The sequence below is a fragment of the Medicago sativa genome, chromosome 2, assembly GCF_051527215.1.
Source record: "Medicago sativa cultivar Bolivia chromosome 2, Bolivia_mono, whole genome shotgun sequence".
In the NCBI taxonomy this organism is placed as follows: domain Eukaryota; kingdom Viridiplantae; phylum Streptophyta; class Magnoliopsida; order Fabales; family Fabaceae; genus Medicago; species Medicago sativa.
This window is the reverse complement of record NC_140750.1, coordinates 8755631-8782442: the sequence shown is the minus strand read 5'-3', so window position 1 is coordinate 8782442 and position 26812 is coordinate 8755631. Positions and strand designations below refer to the sequence as shown.

General features: G+C 33.7%; 4 protein-coding genes and 1 non-coding gene across 7 annotated transcripts; 2 read left to right on the top strand and 3 right to left on the bottom strand.

The window, feature by feature from the left end:
- Positions 1-2416: 2416 nt before the first annotated feature.
- On the top strand, positions 2417-8347 carry LOC146944251 (auxin response factor 6-like). Its single transcript, XM_085742648.1, has 14 exons — positions 2417-3021; positions 3568-3680; positions 4091-4189; positions 4298-4354; positions 4444-4599; positions 4680-4764; positions 4895-4985; positions 5264-5428; positions 5516-5638; positions 5798-5873; positions 6047-6194; positions 6344-7524; positions 7622-7812; positions 7933-8347. Exons 1-14 carry the CDS (start codon positions 2979-2981, stop codon positions 8129-8131), a joined length of 2727 nt encoding a protein of 908 aa, XP_085598774.1. The 5' UTR covers positions 2417-2978; the 3' UTR covers positions 8132-8347.
- A 3899-nt stretch (positions 8348-12246) lies between these two features.
- Positions 12247-14477, top strand: LOC146944250 (large ribosomal subunit protein eL38z/eL38y-like). Of its 2 annotated transcripts, XR_015025885.1 has the most exons (4): positions 12247-12401; positions 13419-13602; positions 14153-14275; positions 14366-14477. XR_015025885.1 is itself a non-coding variant. In XM_085742652.1 (3 exons), exons 1-3 carry the CDS (start codon positions 12291-12293, stop codon positions 14173-14175), a joined length of 318 nt encoding a protein of 105 aa, XP_085598778.1. In that variant the 5' UTR covers positions 12247-12290; the 3' UTR covers positions 14176-14477. The 2 variants fall into 2 exon arrangements, 1 of the variants encoding a protein (XP_085598778.1); XM_085742652.1 differs by having other exon boundaries at positions 14153-14477.
- A 1556-nt stretch (positions 14478-16033) lies between these two features.
- Positions 16034-18016, bottom strand: LOC146944248 (uncharacterized). Its single transcript, XM_085742651.1, has 3 exons — positions 17787-18016; positions 17129-17194; positions 16034-16979 (listed from the first exon to the last, which is right to left on the bottom strand). The coding sequence occupies exons 1-3, from the start codon at positions 17958-17960 to the stop codon at positions 16479-16481; spliced, it is 741 nt and encodes a 246-aa protein (XP_085598777.1). The 5' UTR covers positions 17961-18016; the 3' UTR covers positions 16034-16478.
- Positions 16039-16155, bottom strand: LOC146944249 (U5 spliceosomal RNA). Its single transcript, XR_015029361.1, has one exon. It is a non-coding gene; the product is annotated as a U5 spliceosomal RNA (small nuclear RNA).
- Positions 18017-18908: 892 nt separating the features above from the next.
- LOC146944247 (putative hydrolase C777.06c) lies at positions 18909-24669 on the bottom strand. Of its 2 annotated transcripts, none has more exons than XM_085742650.1 (10): positions 24430-24669; positions 24205-24340; positions 23176-23303; positions 22124-22271; positions 21936-22041; positions 21689-21747; positions 20597-20632; positions 20410-20519; positions 20169-20235; positions 18909-19354 (listed from the first exon to the last, which is right to left on the bottom strand). In XM_085742650.1, exons 1-9 carry the CDS (start codon positions 24609-24611, stop codon positions 20178-20180), a joined length of 963 nt encoding a protein of 320 aa, XP_085598776.1. In that variant the 5' UTR covers positions 24612-24669; the 3' UTR covers positions 18909-19354; positions 20169-20177. The 2 variants fall into 2 exon arrangements, with proteins under 2 accessions (XP_085598776.1, XP_085598775.1); XM_085742649.1 differs by having other exon boundaries at positions 20174-20235.
- Between the last annotated feature and the right edge of the window lie 2143 nt (positions 24670-26812).

The following is a 26812-nucleotide window of genomic DNA, read 5'->3' as shown; positions in this document are numbered from 1 at the left end:
ATGATACAACTAAGATATGTTAACAAATTTTTTATATTAAAACGTATATACATGTAAAATACTTGAAGAAAACCAACTTCATTATTTTTTTTGGTAGTTGCCTGGGTTTGAACCCCGAACCTTGCATATTTTATGCATTGTCCCAACCAACTGAGTTAAGCTCACGAGGACAACCAGCTTCATTATTATATTATTATGAAAGACAATATAAAAATAATACATGTGATCAAAATAAAAAATGTAAAGTTTTCTTATAAAAAGAACTCAACACAAATATTGTCTAATGTTAATTAATTGAATCTCTTCCTTTCGTTACCTTCATCCTTAAGAATATAATTTTAAGTGGTTGATCGAGAAACAATTATATTGATACATATTTAAAATTAAACAATATACATTTTCACAATACTGTCTCACTTTTTTACCTTTCATCTTTTCTAAGATACATATCTGTGAAGTATTTTATAAGTGTATTTGCCTATCTGTGAAGTATCAATATCTGTATGTATCCGTGAAGTATCAATATCTATATGTATCTGATACAGATACATATTTGTTCTGCAGTATCCAGACTTCATATGTTTGAGAAGATAGACGCGAACATATTCAAAATCTATCTTTTTGCCACTAAATTAAATTAAATTAAATGCTTGGGTTTATCAACAAAATTATTACTATTTGGGTTAATTAAATTTTTGGTCCCTATAAATATCTGCAGTTTTGTTTTTAGTCCCTATAAAAACAAATCACATTTTTTAGTCCCTACAAAATTTTCCGTTAGTATTTTTAGTCCCTGTTAAATTAAAATTTGCTTAATTATGTTTAAACTTCTAAATTTTTGAATGTTTTTTACAGACATGTTCATAACATCGTAAGACACTCTTTTATAAAATCTTTTAATTTTTTAACATATAATGTTACTTTTTGGCGGAGGAACTTTGTATAATGTTCTACATAAGTTTGTAAAAAATATGTTAAAATTCAAAAATTTTAGTTTTACAAGGACTAAAAGTATGTGTTGGTCCTTGTTAAATTAAAATTTGTTTAATTATACTTAAACTTTTATATTTTTAAATGATTTTTAACAGACATGTCAAGAACATTATAATAATCTCTTTTATAAAAAATTAATTTTTTTTAACATGTAATGAATTAAATATAATTTTTTTAAATCGCCAAAAATTCAAGATAAAACTAACGAAAATTTGGACCTAAAAATACAATTTTGAGCTAACTTATTGCGGCAGATTGTTTTATAATGTTTTAAACAAGTATGTAAAAAATCATTAAAAAATTTAAAATTTTAAGCTTAATTAAACAAATTTTAATTTAACAGGGACTAAAAACACTAACTGAAAATTTTGTAGGAATTAAAAAGTGTGATTTGTTTTTATAGGGACTAAAAACAAAACTGCGGATATTTATAGGGACCAAAAACTTAATTAACCCTTATTATTTTTGGTCTAAACACTAAATCAACAAAATATTTTAAAAAAGACTAAAATTAAAAAAAAAATATGTGCAGAGATTATGTGCGAAAGAAAGAAAAAGGGGAATTATTCACTTTAGTCTCTGAATGAGAAATGAGTAGTCACTTTAGTCCCTGAATGAGAAATTGCAAAACACCTAAACTCTGTTCGTCAATTTCAGGGACTAAAGTGATCAACTGAGTCTACATTCATGACTAAATTGATTAACAGAGTCTGCATTTAGGAACTAAATTGGCTAACAGAGTCTACATTCAGGGACTATTTTACAATTTATCTGCATTCAAGGACTGAAGTGACGACTCCTTTTCTATTTAGGGAGTAAAGTGACTAAAAAATAGTATAAGTCAGGCAATTGACAAGGTACTGCCTAGACAGTCTATATACAGTGACAGTAAAAGAAGGAGAATTTAATGATAAGGGAAAAACAATAAACATGATACTCCCTCCGTCCCGGAATATCTGACTCATTTTCTAAAAAAAAGTGTCCCAAAATAACTGAGTCATTTTAATTTTCAATACAACTTTCATCATTCCCAATACAATATAACACTAAATAATACTACTTTTATCATTCCCAATACAATATATTCCACTTTCCCTTTTATTTATACATTTTTCTTAATCTGTGTGAAATGAGCCAAGGGCTCAGATAAATTGGGACGGAGGGAGTAGAAGGAACAGTGAATCTTAGGCAGATGTAAATTTCCCTCCTTGGTTGTCCGAAAATGAAATGAAATGCTGTCTCTTTCTCTCTCTTAAAATAATGACGGTTGTGTTCTGATTGATTGAATGAAACTGAGAGGAGAGAGAGAAAAAAGACAGAGGAGAGAGAAAGAATCAGAAGTTAAGGTAAAGCAACAGTGTTCCAAGTTACTACTGTACTTCAATTACTACTACTTGTAGCAGTAGCTCAATCACAAGAAACCATTGTTTCTCATCTCATTTTTCTATAACTAGTAACTTCACCCACCACTCTTGTTCTTTTTGATCTTCCATTTTTCCTTTCCTTAAACATACTCTCTTCTTCTTGTGAGATCCGTTCACTTTTCTTTTCTTAAGATCTATCTATTTGCTTATCAAGTTTTCATCTTTTTCATTTTTCACCTTCTGGCTCTTGTTTGCCTTTTCTTCTTCTTCAGATTATTGTTTGCAATGAAGCGTGTAGTTGAAGAATGGAACATGGGGTGTTGGGGGTTAAGGAGAAGAAGAATCAATGAGGAATAAAGTGATTGTTTTTTGTTGTGAAACTGGTTTTGGTTGACGAATATTAAGATTTTAACCAGTTTTTTGGTTGGTGAAAGGGGGGTGTAGAGTGTAACAAAGAATGATATTATGTAGTAGAAAGAAGAAAGAGAATAATAGGATTGTTTTTTGGTGGGAGTGTCATTTTCTGATTATTTTGTTGCTTAATTTGTCTACTTAGAGAGAGTGTTTTTGATTGTGGGCTCAATTTTTGAGTTTACAAATTTCTTATAACTTTTTGTTCCAATGAGACTCTCTTCAGCTGGTTTTAGTCCTCCACCCCAAGAAGGTATGTGTTTGTTCACACTTAACAATTTCTTGCAGATTCTTCTTCCTTTTTCTTTTCATCTATCTTTCCTTGTTCACAATTTTTCTTGAATTTGTTATTGCTACATTTTTTTGGGTGTGATAATCTCGAGTTCGGTCCAGAGGTAAATAAAAATTGTCTCTGGATTGTTCCAGCCAGGATTTGAACTTGTTCTTTCTAATTTTATTGCTAATTTAATCTTTGGGGGATTAAGTTCTCATTTTGCATTTTTTTTGCTAATTATTTAAGCATTGAAGTTTTTGTTATCTAACATGAAGGGTGTAGTGTATAAATATATTTTTTAATTAATTTTTTTTGAAGTGGAGGATGTGAAAATTCATCTTTTGGGCTATGTTTTTTTCTTCTTGTTTTTGCCATAGCTAAGGAATTAGAAAAGTAATTTTGTTTCATTTGTCAAATAAGCACCTTTAAGATCTTGGATTTACTAAGAGTATCCCCATAATCAATTTGTCCTTTGTGACAATTATGAGGTTTTTATAATACATGACATTGGGATGGATTTTGCAGGGGAAAAGAGAGTTCTAGATTCAGAACTTTGGCATGCATGTGCTGGCCCTCTTGTCTCTTTGCCAGCAGTTGGAAGTAGAGTTGTGTACTTTCCACAAGGTCACAGTGAACAAGTGAGTAGTAAAATAACATGATGTTAGATTATTATTGTATTTGTAGTGCTCCCTTTGAAAAATCATGGTGGACATGTGTGTTACACTCTTTTACTAAGGGGAAGACAGTAAGAATAAAGTAATACTAGGAATCTCTTGTTTCTGGTCATGAGTATCATATGCAGTCTCTTCATTCTCCTTTTCTGTTTTTACTTTTGTTTTAAATTTCGGCTGCGTCAAAATCTTTAATAATTCGGAGAATTGCGTTCAAATGCGGCTGATATGACCCAAATTGTAGTTGAAGAGGCATAAAAAGTTTGTTGTTGCAGCCCAAATTGCGGCCGTAGACCATTATTTTTAAAGTATCTCTCTCTTCATATCATTTCTGCATATGTGACACATATATCCTAACTCGGTGCTTTTCTGCGCAGGTGGCTGTGTCAACCAACAAGGAAGTCGATGCACATATCCCAAACTATCCAAGCTTACCTCCTCAGCTTATTTGTCAACTTCATAATTTGACTATGCATGTATGACTTGTTTACTTATTTTTTCTTAGTGTATCGTTTTGATTCATTTTCCCTGATTTTTGTGTCTGGCACCATGTTTTCATTACCCAATTGCTTGTTTTGATCCAGGCTGACGTGGAGACCGATGAGGTGTATGCGCAGATGACCTTGCAACCTCTGAATGCTGTATGACACACTGCCTTAAGTGATAACTGGTTTTGCAATTTAGATAGGTATATGCATTTTCAAGCGTTTAATCATCTATGCGTTTGCAGCAAGAGCAAAAAGAGGCTTACCTTCCAGCAGAGCTGGGAACTCCAAGTAAACAGCCGACAAACTACTTTTGCAAGACCTTGACTGCTAGTGACACAAGCACTCATGGGGGATTCTCCGTGCCTCGCCGGGCGGCTGAAAAAGTGTTTCCTCCTTTGGTAAATATTTGTCGAAAAGTCATGCTAATTTATCTACCAAATCTATCAGTTTCTCAAGTCTTCGTAATTGTGACCTGCAGGATTTCTCCCAACAGCCTCCTGCTCAAGAGTTAATAGCAAGGGATTTGCATGGTAACGAATGGAAATTCAGACATATCTTCCGAGGCGAGTTACAAAGCTGAATTTCACTTTAATTGCAAATGTCGGAGTTTCTCTTTCAGTTTGAGATGAACATGTTTCTTGTTGAGGGCTGAAAATATGTCGTTACTTTTTTATAATTTTTTATCTCTTGCAGGCCAGCCCAAAAGGCATCTACTTACAACTGGATGGAGTGTTTTTGTGAGTGCTAAAAGACTTGTTGCTGGTGATTCTGTGCTGTTTATCTGGCAAGTGATTTTATTGTGTCCTGCTTATCAAAGTGGCGCTTTCTCTCCTCTCGACCTCATTAATTTGTTCTATTCCTTTACCTTGGATCTGTCATGCCTTCAATACTAAAACATTCTTACTGACAAGTGCTTCAGGCTTTGAGAAGTGCGGTTTATTCATATTTTTTGCATCTGCTTACTTTATTATGATGATACACGAGAATTGTTGATTTTTTGGTATGTATGTGATTATGTGATATCTTATCAATGGTGTAACTCAAGTGCATCTTCTTCAATAGGAATGAAAAGAACCAATTGCTTCTTGGTATCCGCCGTGCTAGCCGACCACAAACTGTGATGCCTTCCTCAGTACTGTCAAGTGATAGTATGCACTTGGGACTTCTTGCTGCAGCAGCTCATGCGGCTGCAACCAATAGCCGTTTCACTATTTTCTATAACCCACGGTATGCAATAATAACTAGTACACATTCGAACTTTTAAGTCATGATATATTTCTTTTGATGGACATTATTTTATTCTTTTATATTCAGTGCGTGTCCATCCGAATTTGTCATACCCTTGGCGAAGTATGTTAAAGCTGTGTATCATACTCGAGTTTCAGTTGGTATGCGTTTCAGGATGCTCTTTGAAACAGAGGAGTCTAGTGTGCGACGGTAGGTCTTTCAAATTTATTGTTCAAAATAATATTCTATAAATGCTTTAGTTTTTTATGTGGAATTGAAAGATTATATAAAATATGAATTTAGAGTTACTGAAAACTGATGCATTTTTATAATATGATTATATAACACCAATATATTTTTCTTGCACAGATACATGGGTACAATAACTGGCATTTGTGACCTGGATTCTGTCCGGTGGCAGAACTCACATTGGCGCTCGGTAAAGGTTCGTAATAAAATGCTGTTGATATTTCAATATTTCTCCCAAGTTATACCTTTACATTGACTTTCCCCTTGCCTTTTTGAAGTATAATTTATGATATGTTTTTCATGCACAGTTTCTTTTCATTAACAAAAGATTAAAAAAATTAAAATGCAGCTTTTTGACTTGGATCGCAGGTTGGTTGGGATGAATCCACTGCCGGAGAAAGGCAACCTAGAGTGTCTTTGTGGGAAATCGAGCCATTAACAACATTTCCTATGTATCCGTCACCATTCCCTCTCAGGCTTAAACGACCGTGGCCTCCTGGATTGCCTTCGTTCCATGGTTAGCTTCATGTCATCTTAGAATCGAAAATATTCATGATTTATTTATTTTTTCTAGCACATAATTTAGTTTCAATTTCCTAAGCTAATTACATTTCAAAGGTTATTTCATTTATGCATCAGAGTTTTCTTTACTTTAACTGCTTGCAGGCATGAAAGATGATGATTTTGGCATGAATTCTCCTTTGTTGTGGCTCCGAGACACGGATAGAGGGCTTCAATCTCTTAATTATCAAGGGATTGGGGTTAATTCTTGGATGCAGCCAAGGTTTGATCCCGCCATGCTTAATATGCAAACCGATATGTATCAAGCTGTGGCTGCTACTGCACTTCAGGACATGAGGACTGTAGTAGATCCTTCCAAACAGCTTCTGGGTTCCTTGCTTCAATTTCAGCAACCACCGAACTTCCCGAACAGGACCGCTGCTTTAATGCAGGCGCAGATGTTGCAACAGTCGCAGCCTCAACAGGCCTTTCAAAATAATAATCAGGAGAGTCAAAATCTGTCGCAATCTCAGCCACAAGCTCAGACTAATCCTCAACAGCATCTACAGCATCAGCACTCATTCAATAATCCACTCCGTCATCATAACCAGCAGCAACAACAAACTCAACAGCAAGTGGTGGATAATAATCAGCAGATTTCTGGTTCGGTCTCTACAATGTCTCAGTTTGTTTCAGCGACTCAACCTCAATCACCACCACCCATGCAAGCTCTCTCTTCATTATGCCATCAGGAGAGTTTTTCTGATTCAAATGTGAACTCTTCAACTACTATTGTTTCTCCTTTGCACAGTATCATGGGTTCATCGTTTCCGCATGATGAATCATCCCACCTTATGAGTCTTCCAAGAACAAGCTCTTGGGTTCCTGTTCAAAATTCAACTGGTTGGCCGTCGAAGCGCATTGCGGTGGATCCACTCCTCTCTTCGGGAGCATCTCAATGTATTCTGCCTCAGGTGGAGCAGTTAGGGCAGGCACAGAATTCATTGTCTCAAAATGTTATTACATTGCCACCGTTTCCTGGTAGGGAGTGCCCAATAGACCAAGAAGGGAGCAATGATCCGCAAAGTAATCTTTTATTCGGTGTCAATATAGATCCCTCATCTCTTCTAATGCATAATGGGATGTCGAACTTTAAGGGGATCAGTGGCAACAACAATGATTCCTCAACCATGTCCTACCATCAATCTTCTAATTACATGAACACCACAGGTGCTGATTCTTCGTTGAATCATGGAGTAACGCCTGGTATTGGTGAACCTGGTTTCTTGCATACCCAGGAAAACGGGGATCAAGGAAACAACCCACTGAACAAGACCTTTGTGAAGGTGAATTTTCCTCATGGAATTATTATCATCTCTCAAATAAGAACTTGATCATCATTCACCACTTCTTACATTTTATTTGGTATGTTTCTTGTTGCAGGTTTATAAATCAGGGTCCTTCGGAAGATCGTTGGATATCACTAAATTCAGCAGCTACAATGAGCTGCGTAGTGAGCTCGCCCGAATGTTCGGACTGGAAGGCGAGTTGGAGGACCCTGTGAGATCAGGCTGGCAGCTTGTATTCGTTGACCGAGAGAATGATGTTCTTCTCCTCGGTGATGGCCCTTGGCCGTAAGTATCCCATATTCTACTTTCTTCCTTTTTCTTTTTAATGCTAAATTGGAAACTAGATTATTGTGCACCTCTTTTCTGTACACTTACGTCGCTTACATGCAATCTCTCTTATGACAGGGAATTTGTGAATAGTGTATGGTGCATCAAGATACTTTCGCCCGAGGAAGTGCAGCAAATGGGCAACACTGGCCTCGGGCTTTTGAACTCGGTTCCAATTCAAAGGCTCTCAAATAGCATTTGTGATGACTATGTGAGCCGTCAAGATTCAAGAAATCTAAGCAGCGGGATAACAACCGTGGGATCTCTAGACTACTAAAAGATGTGACTGCTAATAGTCTGCATTTTTTTATGGGAAGTGTTATCTAAATGTGTTTATCTTATATAATATAGCCTTTTATTTTTGTTTACATGTTTTTCATGCTAGGACTATTCATAAACTAATACTGTAACTATATGGTATCTTGTCATTGTGCTAGCTACAATTATATACAATACTTAATCCGTTAGGAAATCAATGTGTGAAGTTCAGATATTTAGATCTCTCTAGAATTCAACTCATACCAAACTTCATTACTTTTAGTCTTGCTTTTGGCTCAAAATCTTTGGGATGCATGAATTTACTAATGGAGTACATCGAACAACTTTGACCTTTGATGTGTCACGATTGAATTGATTGTTTGGCAAAATCTGTATCATGTGCATGAAAATAAATGGCCAGTTGATATTTCAGATGATGTTGGACTTATGGACCTTATAGTGATGGGTAGAAACCATTTGGTGAAAAAGAGATGTGACTGTTTGAACATGAAGAGGACACCAAATGCATGTGATGTGTCTCATTCTCCTTTTCTATTTAATGTGAAAGTGGCCCTCTTTTGTTGTTTGTTGGTTTTGGCCATGCCACCCTTTTTCACCTTTGATGCAATGCTTTTGCTACATGAATGGTAAAGTGAAAGCTGTACATTTGTCCATTTCCATCTTGTTTGGTCATACTTGCTTCATGCCCTCGTGTCCAAAGTATTTGGAATTTGTAGAACATCAAAGTGCATTGACTCCTTTGTCTAAGTTGACGTGGAAATGAAAACCTAATTAGTAAGTAGATAAGAAAACTCAATGTTATCCTTAAGCCACAAGGCACTTATTAATATAAACATTCTTTTGGTTTGAAATCTTTTTATGAACTTAAGTCATAACCATCTGTGCTTTTTTGAGAGTTGAGCTACGGAAAGAGTTACTTATGGACTGAATTAGGTAGTCCACTGAATACCACTTAAGCCACGAGGCTCTGCTACCTAATGAACTTGTCTTTTGCGTTAGTATATCCTTATTGACTTAAGTCGTAACCTCAAAGGATGTAAGTGGCAAGGTTACAAGTTAGTGTGATGTGAACTAATTATGTTTGAATCTTTGAGGGAGGCATACCACTTATCTGTCAGATGAAATTATACATAGTCTATGATAGGAGAATTTGAATGGGGGAAGGAACACCACTCATCTCAATGAGAATTTATGATGAAATTTATATAAAGTTTGTTATTGGGATAATTTTGATTCTAAACTTAAGTTATCTTAAATGCAAGTTTAGAATCAAAATTAAGTTTATAAAACGAAAATAAGCCTTTTTAGTCATATATGATATATTTCAATATACAATTTTATTATTTAAATATTATTTTAATTTAATACAAGGATTAGCGGCACAACTTATTGTTCATTTGCCTTCCATTTTTGTATAAATTATTATAGATTCTCACTTATTCTTATCATATAAGGTAATAGGGATCCTTCTAGTTCATGTAATGATATATGTTTCTAATCTTAGCAATTTCCACTGAAATTTGTATTACACATTTAAAGAATCTAAGGAAGAGGGTGGTAGAAAAGAGTGTAATTGAGGTCACTTATTTAGTTGTGACACTAGCTAGCATTCCAAGTGGGAATATGTGATTAGGGCCTGTTTGGTTTGGCTTCTGAGAAGCAATTCTAGCCCAAAATCAATTCTCTACAGTGCCAAAAGCAATTCTAGCCAAAAACAACGTGTTTGGTTCAGCTTTTCAGAATTGCTTTTATCCTCCAAAAGCAATTCTCCATGAAGCTACAAATCCTAGCTTCTAGCTTTTCTAGAATCAATTCTCCTTGAACAACGTGTATAGGTTTGTATATTTTATTATTACAACATGTTATTTTACTTTATTGCCCTTTATCAATTCTCCTTTAGCTATGTATATTTTAGTAATTATACATTCAAAAGCAATTCTACATAATTGCATCCAAACATAAATCATTTTGTTTAATCAATTCTACATAATTGTATCCAAACATAAATCAATTCTCTTAGAATCAATTCTGTCAGAATCAATTCTATCAGAATCAATTCTCTCAGAATCAATTATATTCAAAGCTGAACCAAACGGGCACTAAAGAAGTTGGAGTTGAGTATAGGTTTGTGCAATTTACTTTGATGCATGTTATGTGGGGCTGCCTTATTTGTTGGGGGCTTTTTCAAGGTATGGAATGGTGACAAGGTAGGGCACTATCTATCTATCTACAATAACAATAACCCCACTTTATACATATTTTTTAGGTGTGGAGTTACTCTTGATTCTTCTACTTGCTTTCTTTCTATCACTTTATTTCTTGGGACTGACTCTACTGTCTGGTTTTGCTCTGTCACCCACAATTTGACCAAAAAGATAGTGATTGTGATAAACTTATTTAGCACGTGCATGGATCTTATGGCTTCTTGTTTGTGGAAGTTGTATTTGTATCTACATTCATATTAGTTTGTCATATAGTTATGTTTATACATGCATGCGCCTCTTTAAAAACCTTATATCTTTAAAGTATGTTCAATTGTTTTAATTTATTAATCATTTAAGGGGTTTATCCCACGTAGATAAATATTTAGAGTAAATGGACCTTTTAATCATTGATTGAAATTTTAAAGGTTGATCAAATTAGTTATTCAAATTTGTGAAAGAGCGATTTATTAGTCTCTTAAATTGAAAAATATCAATCTTCTCTAAAATTTTTTGAAAAATATCAATTTGTTGTTAAGGATACAATTTGTTGTTTGTCTGTCTTCCATTCTTATGTAATTTTTTAATATATATACATGATAAATTAATGTAATAGTTATTTATTTGTGTAAACTCAATTGTTAAGATGGTGATTTAATTCGTTCATACAAAAAATTGGTGATTTTATCATTTTCTCAAAATTTAAACCACAATTTTAAAGGTTATATGTTCATTTTGATGCACCAACAAATTACTATTTAAGTTAATATGTATGTCTTTCATTGATTTTGATGGAATAACTAAATTGACCGACAATTTTCAATTTAAGGAATTAAATTGTTATTTCATAAATTTGATAGGCTAAATTGATTGGCCCTTACCGTTTCAAGGGGTATATACTCAAACATTTATCGACTGTAGTTATTATGGGTGAATGAGTTGGTCACAAATGCTATGGGAAAGAGACCAAACTATCACAATATGTTACTACAACTACAGGAATGTTTGGTAATTTTCCTTGTTCATGTAACATGATTGATGTATTTTTTTTTTTTTTTTGGGTACAAAAGAGGGCTAAAGGCCCGATTGATGTAATTTACTATATCACTAATATTGACAAAGGTATAGACTAAAGTTGGTAGAAATAAAATGATCTTTTAAGGCGGTGTGGCAACAATCAACTTAAAAGTGTGCTCTTTGAGTATAATACTGAGATTAAGATAATATGATATATCATTATATCAAAAAGTAAGTATTGGAATGCCATTACAGTTTTCACGTAAAGAGCAACAAATTGTTCTCTCAATATTGCAAGTAAGTAAATTACCCCCTAATAAAGAGGGGGTAATGTAGGCCTCACGATGGCAAGCATATAATGTTAAGATTACGAATTTACGATTAGCATGAAGAGAAATTTGTGGCCTTCAAGATTAATTAAGAAAGAGCATTTGTCTGGGTGAACTACAAACATAATTTTTGTTTTCTTTTTTGGAATGATAATTCATTTGCTTATGCTATTATTGCGGAAGGACATTTTTTAAACGGATTGTTGAAAAAGGAATCGAACTTCTTCAATTTAAATTCTGAATAATAATAACATGTAACTTTAACTTACCCTTAAGAAAAAAATATAATTTAACTTAAAAAGTTTAGTGACAGATTAATATTATCAACACATTTCTTACATTTTTTGTTGAACATTGCTTTTTTGACATTCACCATTTGCTTTCAGGCACCGTGAATTGACAGATAACTACGGTTGAGGGGACTATTTAAATTGGTTAAACCAATTTAAAAAGTGATTAAAACGATCTAGAAAGTGTCAAACGACACTTAACTACCGTTTTTGGCACGAGAGTTGAATGTGGCTCGGCCAACGGTAGTTGCATTTTTTGAGCAATTAGAGGGTGCATAAAGAGTATGGGTTTGGGTCATATAGAATAGGCCCAAAATGATATGGGTATTTTTCGGGGAAATCAAAGAACTACGAAAACGTTTAGGATTAGGGTTTATCAGCGGCAGCAACATTTCACACTTCGTTCGAACTCACTGCCTCTTGCAACAATGGTGATTTTTCTCATTCCCCCTTTTTTCTAATTTCTCAATTGTTTTTGCATTTCTTCTTCAATTATCGAATATTACATTCTATTTATATGTTTCTTTTTTGTTAATTGGATTCAGTGATTACTCTGCAACGCAAATTAATCAAGACCCATTTTATATTTTTATTAATTTCGTTTATAAGAATGTTAATCTTGTTATAAAGTCTATTTTTTCGGTGATTTTATGTTGAATTATTCGATGCTAAGAAGCTGGGTTAAGTTAGGTTTTACAAATAAGCTAGTCAAAGTGTAGCACTTGATTAATTGATTTGTTAAGAGGGTCATAATTTAATCATGATAAAGAGATAAATACTCATGTTAGATTTAGGACCCGTTTCGATTGGCTTATTTTTGAGCTTATGCAAATAAATAAGCTTTTATGTTAATTCGTAAGTTCTCACTGACAAAAATTGCATCTTCATAACCTGTTTTTTCATAAACTACTTCGACAAGCTTATGAATAATACATCAATGCTTGTTTATTTGCATAAGTCGTCTTGCATTAGCTCAAAAATAAGTCGATCCAAACAGGTCTTAGAATTTTAGGAATTAATTTGATGTACTTTTGTTTAAGAATCTAAACTGTAAAGAGATCAGTGTTTTCAATTATAACATAGATACTATTTGCGTTGTGATATTTTATGGATTTGCATTTGTGTAACCATTATTTTTATCATGTCAAGGGTTTGTTTAGATTGACTTATTTGAGCTTATGAAAAGTCCATCAACTGTTTTCAGCTTATTTTCATCAGCTGCCCAGAATGGCTTATAGCTTAATATAAAATCATTTTGACTTTATTTTATCTTTTGTTATAGCAATAACTTATGCATAAGCACTTATATAATAAACGCTTGTTCTATAAGCATTAAATTAAGCTGTTTATCCAAATTTTTGTTTGTTATTGTTGAAGCATGTTTGCTGATGTATTACTATGTCTATTTGTGCTGATTGTTCTGACGATGTATTTGTTGTTGTACATAGCCTAAGCAAATCAACGAGATTAAGGATTTCCTTCTCACTGCCAGAAGGAAGGATGCGAGGTCAGTGAGAATCAAGAGGAGTAAGGATGTGGTTAAGTTCAAGGTCAGGTGTTCCAAGTACCTCTACACACTTAGTGTGTTTGACGTTGAGAAAGCTGACAAATTGAAGCAATCACTTCCTCCAGGTCTGTAGTTGGATTTACATTTTGAGATTTTATATTTATTTAGCCTAGGATACCAACAGTTCAACTAGTTCAATTGTCTATATTTAGGCCCTGTTTGTATCAACAGTTTAATTTGTAGTTTACAGCTTAAGCAGTTATCATCATATGCGCTTATGTATAAGCTATTTCTATAACAGAAGATAGATTAGTTAAATTGTTTGCGTTGAAGCTATAATTTTTAACTCAATTTATCTTGGAGAACTTATAAAAACAAGCTGAAATCAGTTTATGAACATGTCATAAGCTGTTTTCATAAGTTCTTCCAAACAGTCTCACAAGTGTTTATGCCAAGATATGTTCCTCAAATAAGTCAATTCAATCCGGCCCTTTTGCCAATAGTAACCAAATATTGTAACATGATAAAGTTAACATTAGCACTGGCTATATGTTTCTTCTATGTCTTCCTTTTGGAAAATTAAAATGGATTATGTATGCCCTTCTTTAACCATATCAATTTGTGCTATATGTAATCTTGTTGTTTTGTGTGTCACAATGCTCTTGATGTTTTCAGGTTTGAGTGTTCAAGACCTTTAGAGGTATTGGATGAGAAATCAAGGAGAGGCGTTTGTTTCATTCTTGTGATATTTGTTTCTCTGTAGTTGAAGATTTGAATTTTTGTGAGTTGATCTTGTAAGGGTAAAGATCCTCCAAATGGATCTATATCTCTCCAAATGGATGAAATGGAGAGAATACCAAATGGAGAGGATCTTAACTCATCTTGTAACTTGAGATTGTAGCCAGGAAATGGTTTTTGTAATGAATGAAAGATTTTTATGTCTGATGGAATATTTTAGTGCTATGGGCTTAATAGACGTGAAATTATCTTCTCTGTTTTATTTTTACTTTGTTTCTGTGATAAGTTTTGGAATTTGAATGATGAACACAATAGCAACTAATAATATTGAGAGTTTTATAAAACAATCTTTACAGGGGTATTTGGCTAGTTCTTTTCTAAATAGCAGATTTTCAAACACTAATTTATTTAAATTGGCACATATTAGGGGAGGAGAAAAATAGACATTTTTAGTTACAGCTTTGAGTAATCGAATCTAGAGAGTTAAAGGCTTCTCTGTGAGTGGTTTGTCCTCGGACCAATTCTCTCAATCTTTTGTACATGATACATCTGCTGCATTCTGCATAAGTTAAGTTTGAGACAATGGATTCTTTTGTACATGATACATCTGCTGCATTCTGCATAAGTTAAGTTTGAGACAATGGATTTTTAAATTATAGAAACAAATGAACAAGTAGGTGCCGAGGAAATCGTGTGCGATTGAACTATGCTATTTGCTTGTTATGGAAGGGTGGCGGTAATGATGTTTGAGAACGTGATTACCACGTTACTTGTGGGGAGTTCAATTGAAGTTAGAGCAAAGCCTTGAATGAAATGGTTTACATAGGAATCCTTAGCATTTTGTGAATCAAACCTGAGAAAAATTACTTAATGTGACAATATGCCGGGAGAGATCAATCTGTAAAATGAATTTCAATCATCAATATTCATCATGAAAAATTCACTTGGTGTAGGCTACACATGTGTGCATGGTATTAAACCAGCAGAAAAACCATTTCAATACCACACCCGTTTGTGGTTATGTTGTTTTTGACCTTGCTCTGTTTTGATTAATAATAATGTCACTTTAGACCCCAAAATAAAACATAACCAACTTTTTTCGCAAAACTAGTTTAGTTGTCAACCAAGTTCAAACTAGTTCCAAATCAACAAATTTCATTGTTATTGTACAATCCATCTTGTAAATGTGGAAGTTTTGGTAGAACATGGTTACTAAGATTGCAAGTTAACCCCACTTGGGTTGTCCTGGTGGTATTAGCTTGGGACCTGGGAGTGTGCTCCTTTTTGAAGTCTTAAGTTCGATTATTTCCAGTGTCAATTTAAGTGGGCTAATTTAGCTTTTCAAAAAAAATAAATTGCAAGTTAACGTGTGGAATAATACAACTATTCGAGTCTAGATACTGATTTTGAATTTCAGAGAACTCACAAATGAAACCAAGTTTACACAAATGGATTTGCAGTGAATTTGGTAAATAAATTCAGATAAACTTAATTTTACCATGTTTGCTCTGTCAATTTTTTATTTTACCAAGTTTGCTTAACTTGAAGAGGAACCAAGGATGAAAAACTTTAAAGAACTAAAGGTCGAAGTAAAGTATATTAAAAAGACTAATAAACAATAAAAACATATTTATCAACATAATATTACTAAATAAACTAAACTATTTAAATTTTTGTAAAGAATAAAATTAGTTCTTTTCAAATACAAAAAATATATTAAGCAAGGTAATTTTAATATTAATATTCTTGAACACAATGAATGCTGTATATTGTACCAGAATATTGGCACTACAACACGTAAAAAGCTTTGAACTAATATTGCAGGGCTCTCTTTTCAAGAACCCTTCCAAAAATAAGCGTATACCGCTTAAAGTGACACGCACACGGTATTCTTTAGTAAAAGGCGAAAGAATAGTTCGCTTTGTGCTTATCACACGGTTCCGTGATTTCTTTCCTATGTATCTCTTTCAATTTATAGCACTAGCACCTTACATTACCTGCTATACTAGTCGATGTGGGACTCGCTCATATAACAACATTTTAGTCTTGACACTTCTATTTTTCACCTTTGTTTTGTACCTCCACAATCAAAACATGTTCTCTCTCATTCACTAATCCACTCTTTATGACTAATATTTATTCATTCTTTCATTCATTTCTAATCATAATTTGATCTTGACAAAGTAATTAACTATATTTACAAGTGAAAAATAACTTAGCAGAGGAGTACATAGTTCAAAATTTGAAATCTTTAACAGTAGTTTCAGTTCTGCATTATCTGTCTTTCTATGCTCCCTTTCCCATTTTCTAACATCTGATGATGAGAAATATAGTTAACATCAACAACATTGTCACCACTAACATACACTACTTTGAAAATATCATACTTCATATCGATCGCGAATTTTTCAAGATAAGGCATCATCCATTTCCTATGGTCAGAATTAAGTATCCATGAGTAACAAAAATGAAGAGATTTCCACACATGAATGCACACAACTATTGGTCTGCTTTGTCCTTTCAAGCAAAGACCTGAAGTCATGCCTTCTATTTTCCCAAAGCGTGACCTGAAAAGAGCTAACACGGCGTAAGAAAGGTCATTAAGGTCATCTCTACTATTCGTGCCGGCTGAGTTGATAGATAATATGTCTCCAGTTGAGAATTTTGCAGCTGATGAGCCATCTCTTGATTCTCCAGCATATGCTTCAAGGAAACTATGTTCAATTAATTTTGCCATGGTTGATACCTTGGTTAACATTGATTTCTGTAAATTACACAAAAAGTTGTTGTATTAGAATAAATTAAAATGGAGGGAAATAATTGATTTGGTATGCTTAATCAATCTGTAAGATAACACAAATCAGTAGAAAAGATGCATACAAAACATCTGAAAGGAAAATAAATTTATCTTACAAGAGTTGAAGTTAGAAGCTCTTTTTCCTTAATAGATTGCTTCTGCCATGCTCCATACCATATGATCTGATTACATGAAACAAATGAAATGAAAGTGAGCAACGATAACAATGCGTGTTTGTTTCTACGGCGATGAAAAATGATTTTAGTTGAAAGTGAGTTGAACAATAAATAAGTTTGTGTGTAAAGCTCACGTTTTGAGGCAAAAGCTACAATTTTTAAATTCAAGTTAGGATAATTTCTAATCACGAATCTCCAAACATACCAAAATCATTTTTTAGTCTTCAGAATCACTTTTGACTCTCCCAAAATTGAATCCAAACATGAACTACCATGGAGCAATGGCATCTGAAGTTGTCATTTGCTGAAGGATAAAACTTGCCAGCAAACTAAACTTTTGATGAACATGAGTTTGTGAGTCCAAATAAAGATGATATTATATGATCAATCTTTCAGTTAATGTTTTCCAACTTCCAAGCAAATTTGCAGCATAAATTCACAATGGAAGAAATGGATTTCACAAACTATATTCAGCAAAGTTTCAAACAAAAGGGACATATATATACACACTTTAGAATTGAGACAATTAGTTTAGAATAAATAAACTAGTAAAATTGAATTGAAAATTGGAAATCAGAGAAAGAAAACAGGAATTTACCATATTTCCATGGATGCTTCTAAATATAGAGCTTTGAACACAACCAAGGGTTTCAGTAGTTAAGGAGAATTGTTTGAGACCATGAACAAGATCATCTATAATCACAATTGTTGGCTTGAAAACAAAGAAACTTATTTCCAAATTCTTGTTGTTAAAAGCCACAGAACATGCCATATCCTTTTGTTTGTATATTCTTAATCTTTCAAAAGTCTTTTATTTCCTACTACTTTACTTCTACTAATATATATATATATATATATATATATATATATATATATTAATGCTATTTATTCATTTGAGAGTGTTCAAATTGGAGAAGAAGACCATAAGACACGCAAACTCGACTCTTCTATAAGGTTGCTTTCTAGAACGGTTCCAAATATTGACTATGGTGTAAAGGAATTCAATTCCACTGTTGTTTGTTTTTGTTTCTTTGCAAACCACAGATAATAAAAAATATATAAAATGAATAGACTTGGAAATGGAACGTAAAGCGGTCACGTACATTGACTACTTCAAACTTCATGCTCACGGCAATTGTAACAAAAACCAAAAGGCAAATAAATATTCTACATCTATGACTATGATTCTATGAAAATCCACGTTGGTATTATGGTATATACTTTTTTTTATCAGTTTCTCGAAGAAAATATGTTAGAATTCAATTAACTTGAACAGTTTGAAATTAAAATAAATAAACATTTCAATTTGGTAGGACACATTAGCAAAATATAGGTCAATGATTGATTATTATTCATATATGTCAAGGGAAATTTTTTATCAAATTCAAGATGATTAGTGTTTGGACGAGATAATTTGAGTCTTTTAAAGTTTGAACCCAATCTTGATTATACAGTTAAAACTCTTTGAGACATCGTAAAAGCGATTCTCCAATTTCCTTTCTTCAAATTACTCACGAATCCTCTTTTTTTTTTTTTTATTTTTACGAGTGAAATTCCACGTCTTTCTCCTCCAAACCCCCCTTCCCAAATAAACGTCAAAAACTCGCTTACTCTGATATCCTTTAATCAGCAATCGAATATAAATCAACATTGAATGCAATAAGGTTTAGAATACAACAGCATAATCTTTAGCAGAAGCAACATAGAATGAGGCTAAAAATAATAACAATCAAATGTCAAGTTGACCATTTATTATTTATAACAATCACTACACGCTTGAAGATTACATTTCTTATTAGAAAAAAAAAAAAAAAAAAAAGATTACATCTCTAATTAGGATATTGGTGGGGGGCACAAAGTGACCCTGCAAAAGATTCTTAGGATACACTGGATTTTTTTGAGATCTTAAAACTCATGCTCAACTTGTTCTACAATTTTGCAAAAAAAAATTGTTCTACAGCTTTCAAGAGTTTAACCATAAAAATCAAGATTTCCTCACACTATAATATCACAAGTTATCAGTGTCACGTCTACAAATACCGCCTTCCAGCAAAACTGTTGGTTCCTAGGTTTGCTTTAGAAACTGGGCATCTTTGAAAATATTAAGGCTCCAATGAATCTAAATAAGATCAACTGTATATGGTATAGATTGTCACATGCTTTACCCTGCAAGAGGAAAATAATACAGATTAAGATTTAATGTCGTTAATATTCATTGAAAGTCAAGATCACTACTGATCATGAGAAGGGGAGGATAAAAAGCATTACATTATTGTTTATCGTCTGTCAGTATTAAGTAAAATTTATGCTCATGATGATTATGGCCAAGGTACAAATAAGGGTATGGCTAAAGTACAAATAAGGGTATGCTGTTTTAGGAGGCACAAAGATTACGTAATAGTAATGGTTAGGAACCACAAAAATACTGGGCCAGTGAAAGTGTAGTGTCACTTATTTAAACTCCACCCCGCAAATTTTATCAACTTCAATTTTATAAGAATGATTCATATATCCCAAGTGCTTTTCCACTAACCAAGCAACTTTTCAACTAACCAAACAAAAAAGTGAAAAATTATCTTTCATCCTACTCAGTTTTCTACTCACCCAACTTCATACCTACTCACTATTTATCTCCACATACAAACACACCCTAAATGTCAATCACTACACAATTTATTAATGCACATTTTACAAAACACCCAACTTCATACCTACTCACTATTTATCTCCACATGCAAACACACCATAAATGTCAATCAACACAATTTATTAATGCACATTTTACAAAATCAGGGAAAAAAATTAAATAATCCAATAATATTATAGTATCAAGAAAAAACATAAGACCAGAGGGAGTATCAAGAAAAAACGAGACATGGACACGAATGCATGCCGCTGATTAGAATGAGGGATCCATATTCTACTTCTCTATGTACCGTTCATGATGAAAAAAATGATGATTTGGGTCAGGAGGGATTACCTCACCTTACTATAAGTTTATGGGGACTCGCAAACCATCATGAGAAAGCTGCACCGGAATTCCTTCCCTAAGCACATTCATAGAAGAGTCAACTCTATCATTTTCAAAAATACATAACATACCAGAGGAGTACAATGATAAATATTACATCTACATGATCATGCTACTATCAGATTGTTGGGTCAATTATTACAAAATGTATTAGCAACAGTCAATATTTGACTTATTTACAAATGGATACCTTCTGGACCACTCTTTCAAAAACTCATTGTCCTTGTGGTGATCAAACTCATGAGTCATTCCAATCAATAGGGTTTGCTTTGGACACAACCTCTTCACAATTTCAAGAGTCTGTAAAATGACCAATTAATAATATTTTACCACCAGTGAGATAGTGTAACATTCAATTTGCAAAATTGAAAACAAACCTGTGGAAAACAAAGATGGACATTATGCGATCCAGTCTGTAGTGACACAAAAAAAAACAGAGAAAAACTATTAGATAACTATACCCGATTAGTTAATTAGTTTAAATGGTTGGTTATTTCTTCATAGATGATAGGATATATAAACTATAGGGAGAGAAATAAAAATAGAAGCTTGTTTTTGGTTTAGGGAATAAGAGCCTGCGTTCCTCGAACATCCGGAACCAGAAGGTTAGAGTCCTCTGCAATATCCTTGTCTCTTGCTCCTCATTTATGATCTTGTATTCCATTGATATTTATATACAGGACCATAGCAGATATTTTCTATCAACGAACACAATTTCCTTTCTATATTCCATTACACACTTATGACCAAATTCACTATATTCCATTACGCATTTATGATAATGGTTAATACTCCAATAATTAATTGGGTTCTATTAGAATCATTTATCAATGAGAAAGTAAGGAAATAAGACAACTAAAACACAGAATTGACAACTGTGTATCAGAAAATTCTCAATAAAGTAACTTGACTTTTCTATCGGGGGGGTTTATTATTTTGAAGTTGAAGAAATGCCGATATCCCTAAATTTTTTAAAGCATCTAGGTTCAGCACAAATACACACTGAGTAATCATCTAATGGCCTTCTCCAGTCATGTTATTGAACAAGTAACAAAGAACAGACGTTCCTCTTGTATGAGAAAAACGAAATATGGTTCAGAAAATTTACTTCTGCAAAGAGACACTATAGTCTATCAGGTTTGACAAAGTGATATATATTTTCATTTTATATTTTTCCTATTTTCAAAGGTTTGTGCTAGACACAATCAAAATAAATCTCTGATATTCCACTAAACAAAATAACACATAGTTGAATCAAATCTAGCTGTAGGAAACACCAGGGAAGTAAGAAGCAGTTTATCACAGAGCAAGTAAGCAAAATCCCCTCCTTAAGAGAGAGTGACATTAAGTAAGAATCTGAGAAGAACAACTTACCAGAAATAAAGCATGCTGAGAATCTGACCCTATATAATGAATATCTAAATATTTGCATTTTATGCCCAAAAAAAATTGACAACAGAACTACTGACCCTATATAATGAATCCAATATTAGAAGATCCAACTGTCCAGCTCCACTTTTCGAAATGACTGTAAAAAGGAAATTTATTGCTAAATGTTAGATATAAAAATCATAAATCAAATGACGATATGTAAGAAAGCCCCCTAAATGATGAAACAAATAGATAAGTTATGTCATAGCACACTCGTAGTCCAATTTTGGGAGATGGAACTGAAGAAATACATATGTCCAAGCACGAAGGTATTTCAAATCATACCATATTCTGTACTCGCGGGAATCCGTGAAACATCAGATATATAAGCCACCCTACTTTTCTCACCAAAAAGAAATCCCAAACAGATGTAATCCTCTCCATGCATTACCTACATCCACAAAAAACAGTAAAGTCCTCGTATAAAAGGAGTAAAGCATTCTTAATATAAGGAAAAAGATAGTGCAATTAACTGGTAAAGGAGTGAATTTCAATCCTGATGCAAAAAATGGCTGATTGCAGTCATCAGTGATAATGTTCCAGGCCATCTGAGCAACCCTTCGTATTTCTTGTCCTTCCTTGCGTTGTTTCTGAACCAAATAAGGAAACTTCTCTTCTATGCTGTTGCAAAGTTTTAAACCATGGATTCAACTACTTGAGAGCATAGGATAGCCCATACAATCAAAGAAAAGGTGCATCATAATTCATGCTGAGATAGGAGTCACATTGCAATCTATGGGTTAAGGGATCAACACATGCTCAAAATATAACTGGTCTCCCAGTATTGTTCTGCTAAATTTGATTTTTGGACAAGTTTTGGTTTGGCTTTTGTTTTTACTGGTTTCAATTATTTATTGTTACTGGTTGTGCTTACTGCTTTATATTTGGGACTTGGTATTGAATTTTTCTAGTATGGCTTATACTCTTTCAATTAATGAACTTTTCATTTGGCTTATAAAAAAAAAAGTCACATTCTAATCAAAACAATTTAACCAAATATACAAGCATCTGAGTTCAGTGATTGGGAAGTACACACGGCACAGTGGTTTCATCTCAAAGATTCATACAGTTGCGATACTGCACATAATATCCTGGGATATCAACAGAATTATATTATCTATATTAAAGAATAAAAAATATAGAGCAACATTGATCAATAAGGTACCTTTTAACAGATTGGTAAGTGATTCAACTTGCTGAACTTTATTGTTAAAGATACATATTGGGATAATTAACCACAAAGAACTTCAACAAAAATCCATGTGCTTATCTATATCTTTTAAGAGCATTTATCTAGGGTGCAAATGATCTATACCAGAACTTTTAGTTTAAGTAAGTGAGATAACTAATATTAACGATAATGGTTCTCTTACTATTTCTGAGACTATTTGATAGTTAGGTTGCTTTTTAATGTCTTAGATCTTAAGATTTGTTTATGTAGGTTTCGAAAATAGAGGGAAGTTGCATGTAATTTAACTATTTAAGACAATTACATATCAAAACACACAACGGTCACTAGAGGTACCTATCCATTGAATGCTGACTCAGGTAGATGGGGGTGGGATCAATATCATTTGTTGGACTAAAAGGCTGCACAGCTCGTACATCATCCAATCCAAGGACTGCATCAGCATGTTCATGAGTCAAAATAATCTGCAACTCAACCAAAGAACTAGTTTTTTATTCTCAAAGACTGAAAATTTCAGGTCAATTCAAATTTCAAGGAACATACCGTAGACAAAAGGAAGAAAATCTAGGCTAAAAACAAATTGTAGTCAATCCATGTTCTTGAATATCATGTCAGTAGCAATACGATTCTTAATGACTTATGATTCATTTTTATGCTGTTTTTCCTAAAATGAATTTCTTCCCAGGAGCTGGGAGGATGTAAGATTTTATGTGCAGCTGTGAAGAATTTTAATGTGCCTGTACAGAACAGAACAGCGCCATAGAATCAGATTACAAAATGAACCAATGGCAACTAGAAATTTTAAGGGGTTCTGCTCTGGTTATTGACATTCTCATTTTTCACAGCATGTAACATAGCTTCAATTTCTTTGTTAATTAGTGGTGGACTGGTGGTACAGTCTATTGCTTTGTCTACTCACCTTACCAGTTTTATAACCAACACAGAAATGACAACATTACTGAGTGTTTCCTTAAGAAATATTTTGATGCTATAGCCATGGCCCTTTTCTTTCTCTTCATGGCATACCCTAGAAACCTTTACCAGCATACATCTGAAATGAAATATCCCTTAAAAATCAGATGCTCTGCGACAGGCCAACTCTTATGATTTCATCCTGCCCGTTAATAATCCTTCATCTTTTGACTTGTTGGACTCATTTGAAGACAATGTCCTAATAATAATGTATATTTTTACAGATCCTAATAGTCATTTATCTATTTTTATGAAAAGTTGCTCGTGGGACTCGCGTGTCAAAAGGAAAGAGAGTACTTACACAAGCCAATCACTAAATCAAGCTTCAATACAATAATGCAGTTCAATCTACAATGAAAATTCAACACAAAAACGTTGACAGAATTAACTCACAGAATCGATTCTTGGAATCCGATGATGAACAAACCATCGAAGCACAGTCTCCCTAAACGTCTTGCCAACATCAATCAATATATAATTATGATTACCACCGCTTCCACAATAATCAATTAACATCGAAGTATTACACCTACAAATCCACAAAACGAACATCACATCAACAAAAACGATGAATCGCGATCATCAATGACGAATGTGTTGAAAATTGAAAGAGAGTACCTGTAATTAGGGTTTTTCTCCGGTGGGATCGACAATGACTGAGCGCAAACGGAACAAGGAGGATCAGAGGGATTGATGAGACACAGTACATTGGGAACCATACTTGAACAGCCTGTTCCGAGAAAGATCAACGCCGATTCAGAGGGAGGAGTTCCGTCGTCGGTGCCGTTGGATGTGGCCATGGCGTCGCCGTAGATCCAGAAGAGATGAGAGAGAAAGAAGAGAGAGAAGAAAATGAGAAGAAAGAAGAAGGAAGGTGGAAAATATATTTTCTATTTTTATTGTACGTAGAAGATTCATACCCGCCAAAATCAACTGCTTTTTCGTGATTATGCAATAAATATTTTGAGAAATGATATTTGTACAACCATTTTACTACAACTTTTTGACAGTTTTATCTCTCATACTCATATTATATTTTTATTCTCTCTCTTCCTTTTTCTTTCTCTATTATTTTGGATCAATGACGAGAGAATATAAAAATTGTCATCAAAGTTGTCGAAAATGGTTGTACATATATCACTACTCAATCGGTAAAGAGCATAAATTGATATTTGTCTCGTTAAAAATCTAATAAGATAAAACTCTCGTTAAAAATCTAATAAGATAAAACTTTGGTGAAGTAAAAAAGAGTAGATCATACAAAAGTTTAAACCCTTAGCAAAAGTAAAACATCGACAAAAACAATGATCAAGAAAGCCTTAAACACTTAAAATAAATCTTAAACACAAGAATGGATAGAGAAATATTTAAAAGTTGTAACTAAGAGATAATGTTTGAAAATCATACATTACATTTTAACCACGAAACTTGATTTGGATATATTGTAACGCCCACTTTGATAGTGTCTAGAATAATCAAAAGTGCGTTAAAACTGATATTGGATACATTAATTTTTACAATACAACATTGTCATCAAGGTACAAATCAACCACTACAACGGCCAAAGTTTTAAGATACATTGTTCCACTTAGAAGTTAGTCGTACAAGTCTAAAAATATACAACCATTTTACAACAAGTGTCATAATTATACATATGCATCAACTATTCTAACACCATGATGAAGTCCTTGCAAGCACCTCACTCCTGAACCTTTTCTTTACCTTTTCCGCGGAAAGCCTGAGAACCTGAACAAATAAGGAGAGGGATGAGACATAATGCCTCAGTGAGTTCTATCTAACCCTAGCTAGTGATAACCTCGGGGAAGGCCTATGGTTACCACGTGTCTACTTTACAACCTGACGGTTGATTATACGTGTGTGGGGATTGTTTTTCTAGACGGCAGTGCATGCTAAATCCGTCATAGGTTCAACTTACTTGTTATAGGCTCAATATCTCTAAATGTGACATCGCGGTTAAGGGGTAAATCTAAGTCCGCTAATCCAAGATACTCTCTAAGCATCGAGGCCTTTACATATGCCACATTGCTAAGTCGGACGATTAGGGGAAAACCTACGATCGTCATCGACAAAACTATCTTTAACTGTTCTATTCTGAAGTTTAAACGTATCTAACGTCATATCATAGTCAACAATAATTGAATTAAGAGTTAGTGTTGAACAACAACAATATCTGAATTCATTTTATGGAAAGCCCCGGGGTGGAGTAAACCCGAGCGCAAACCCTATCTGCTCGATGGAAACCTATCTAAGGTAAACCACCGGAACTCCCTAGTGACGTGTGGGTCCCTTACGGCTATTCCCGTTTCACCTAATGGAAACCTCTTGAAACCAACCTAGTGTGATCGCAAGAGACACGGCACATATATGTTGTTAAAACATTCTTAGTGAAAAAAATATCTAATCGTATCACAATCTATCATTCATAGTCTAAATGATGCTAATCTATTCTCGACACATTATGTCAAGTCTCTATGTTTCTTCCCTTGATAAACTATTACTTTCCCTTTCACATTCAAGTGATTCGTTCACAAGAAATCCTTAATGATTATGTTATGATTGCCATGATTTTTAATTCGAGAATCGCTACGTGTTAGATGCATTGCCTAGATGTCGTTTTGGGGTTATAGGATCGTAAAACGATGAAAGAAATACTTCGGAACGCACCACCGACCCAAGGGAGGGCCAAAAGGCCAAAATTAAGTTGGCCACTCCAGAAGGCTGCGCTAATAGCGCCCCTGGAGCGTGGCTTTTCTGGGGAGCTACGCTATTAGCGTAGAATTTCGCTAATAGCGTAGTTCTTCGGGCCTGTGGTACCAAAATTGCAATTTTTGACCCAAAACGCATCCTAATGCTTCCTGCAATGCACCAAAACATCCAGCAACATACCAAAGCAATAAATAACATATTTCATGGCAAACTTAACAAATATTCATCAAGAATTAGCTTTGAAGTTCATAAACACATCTAGCACAAATCATAG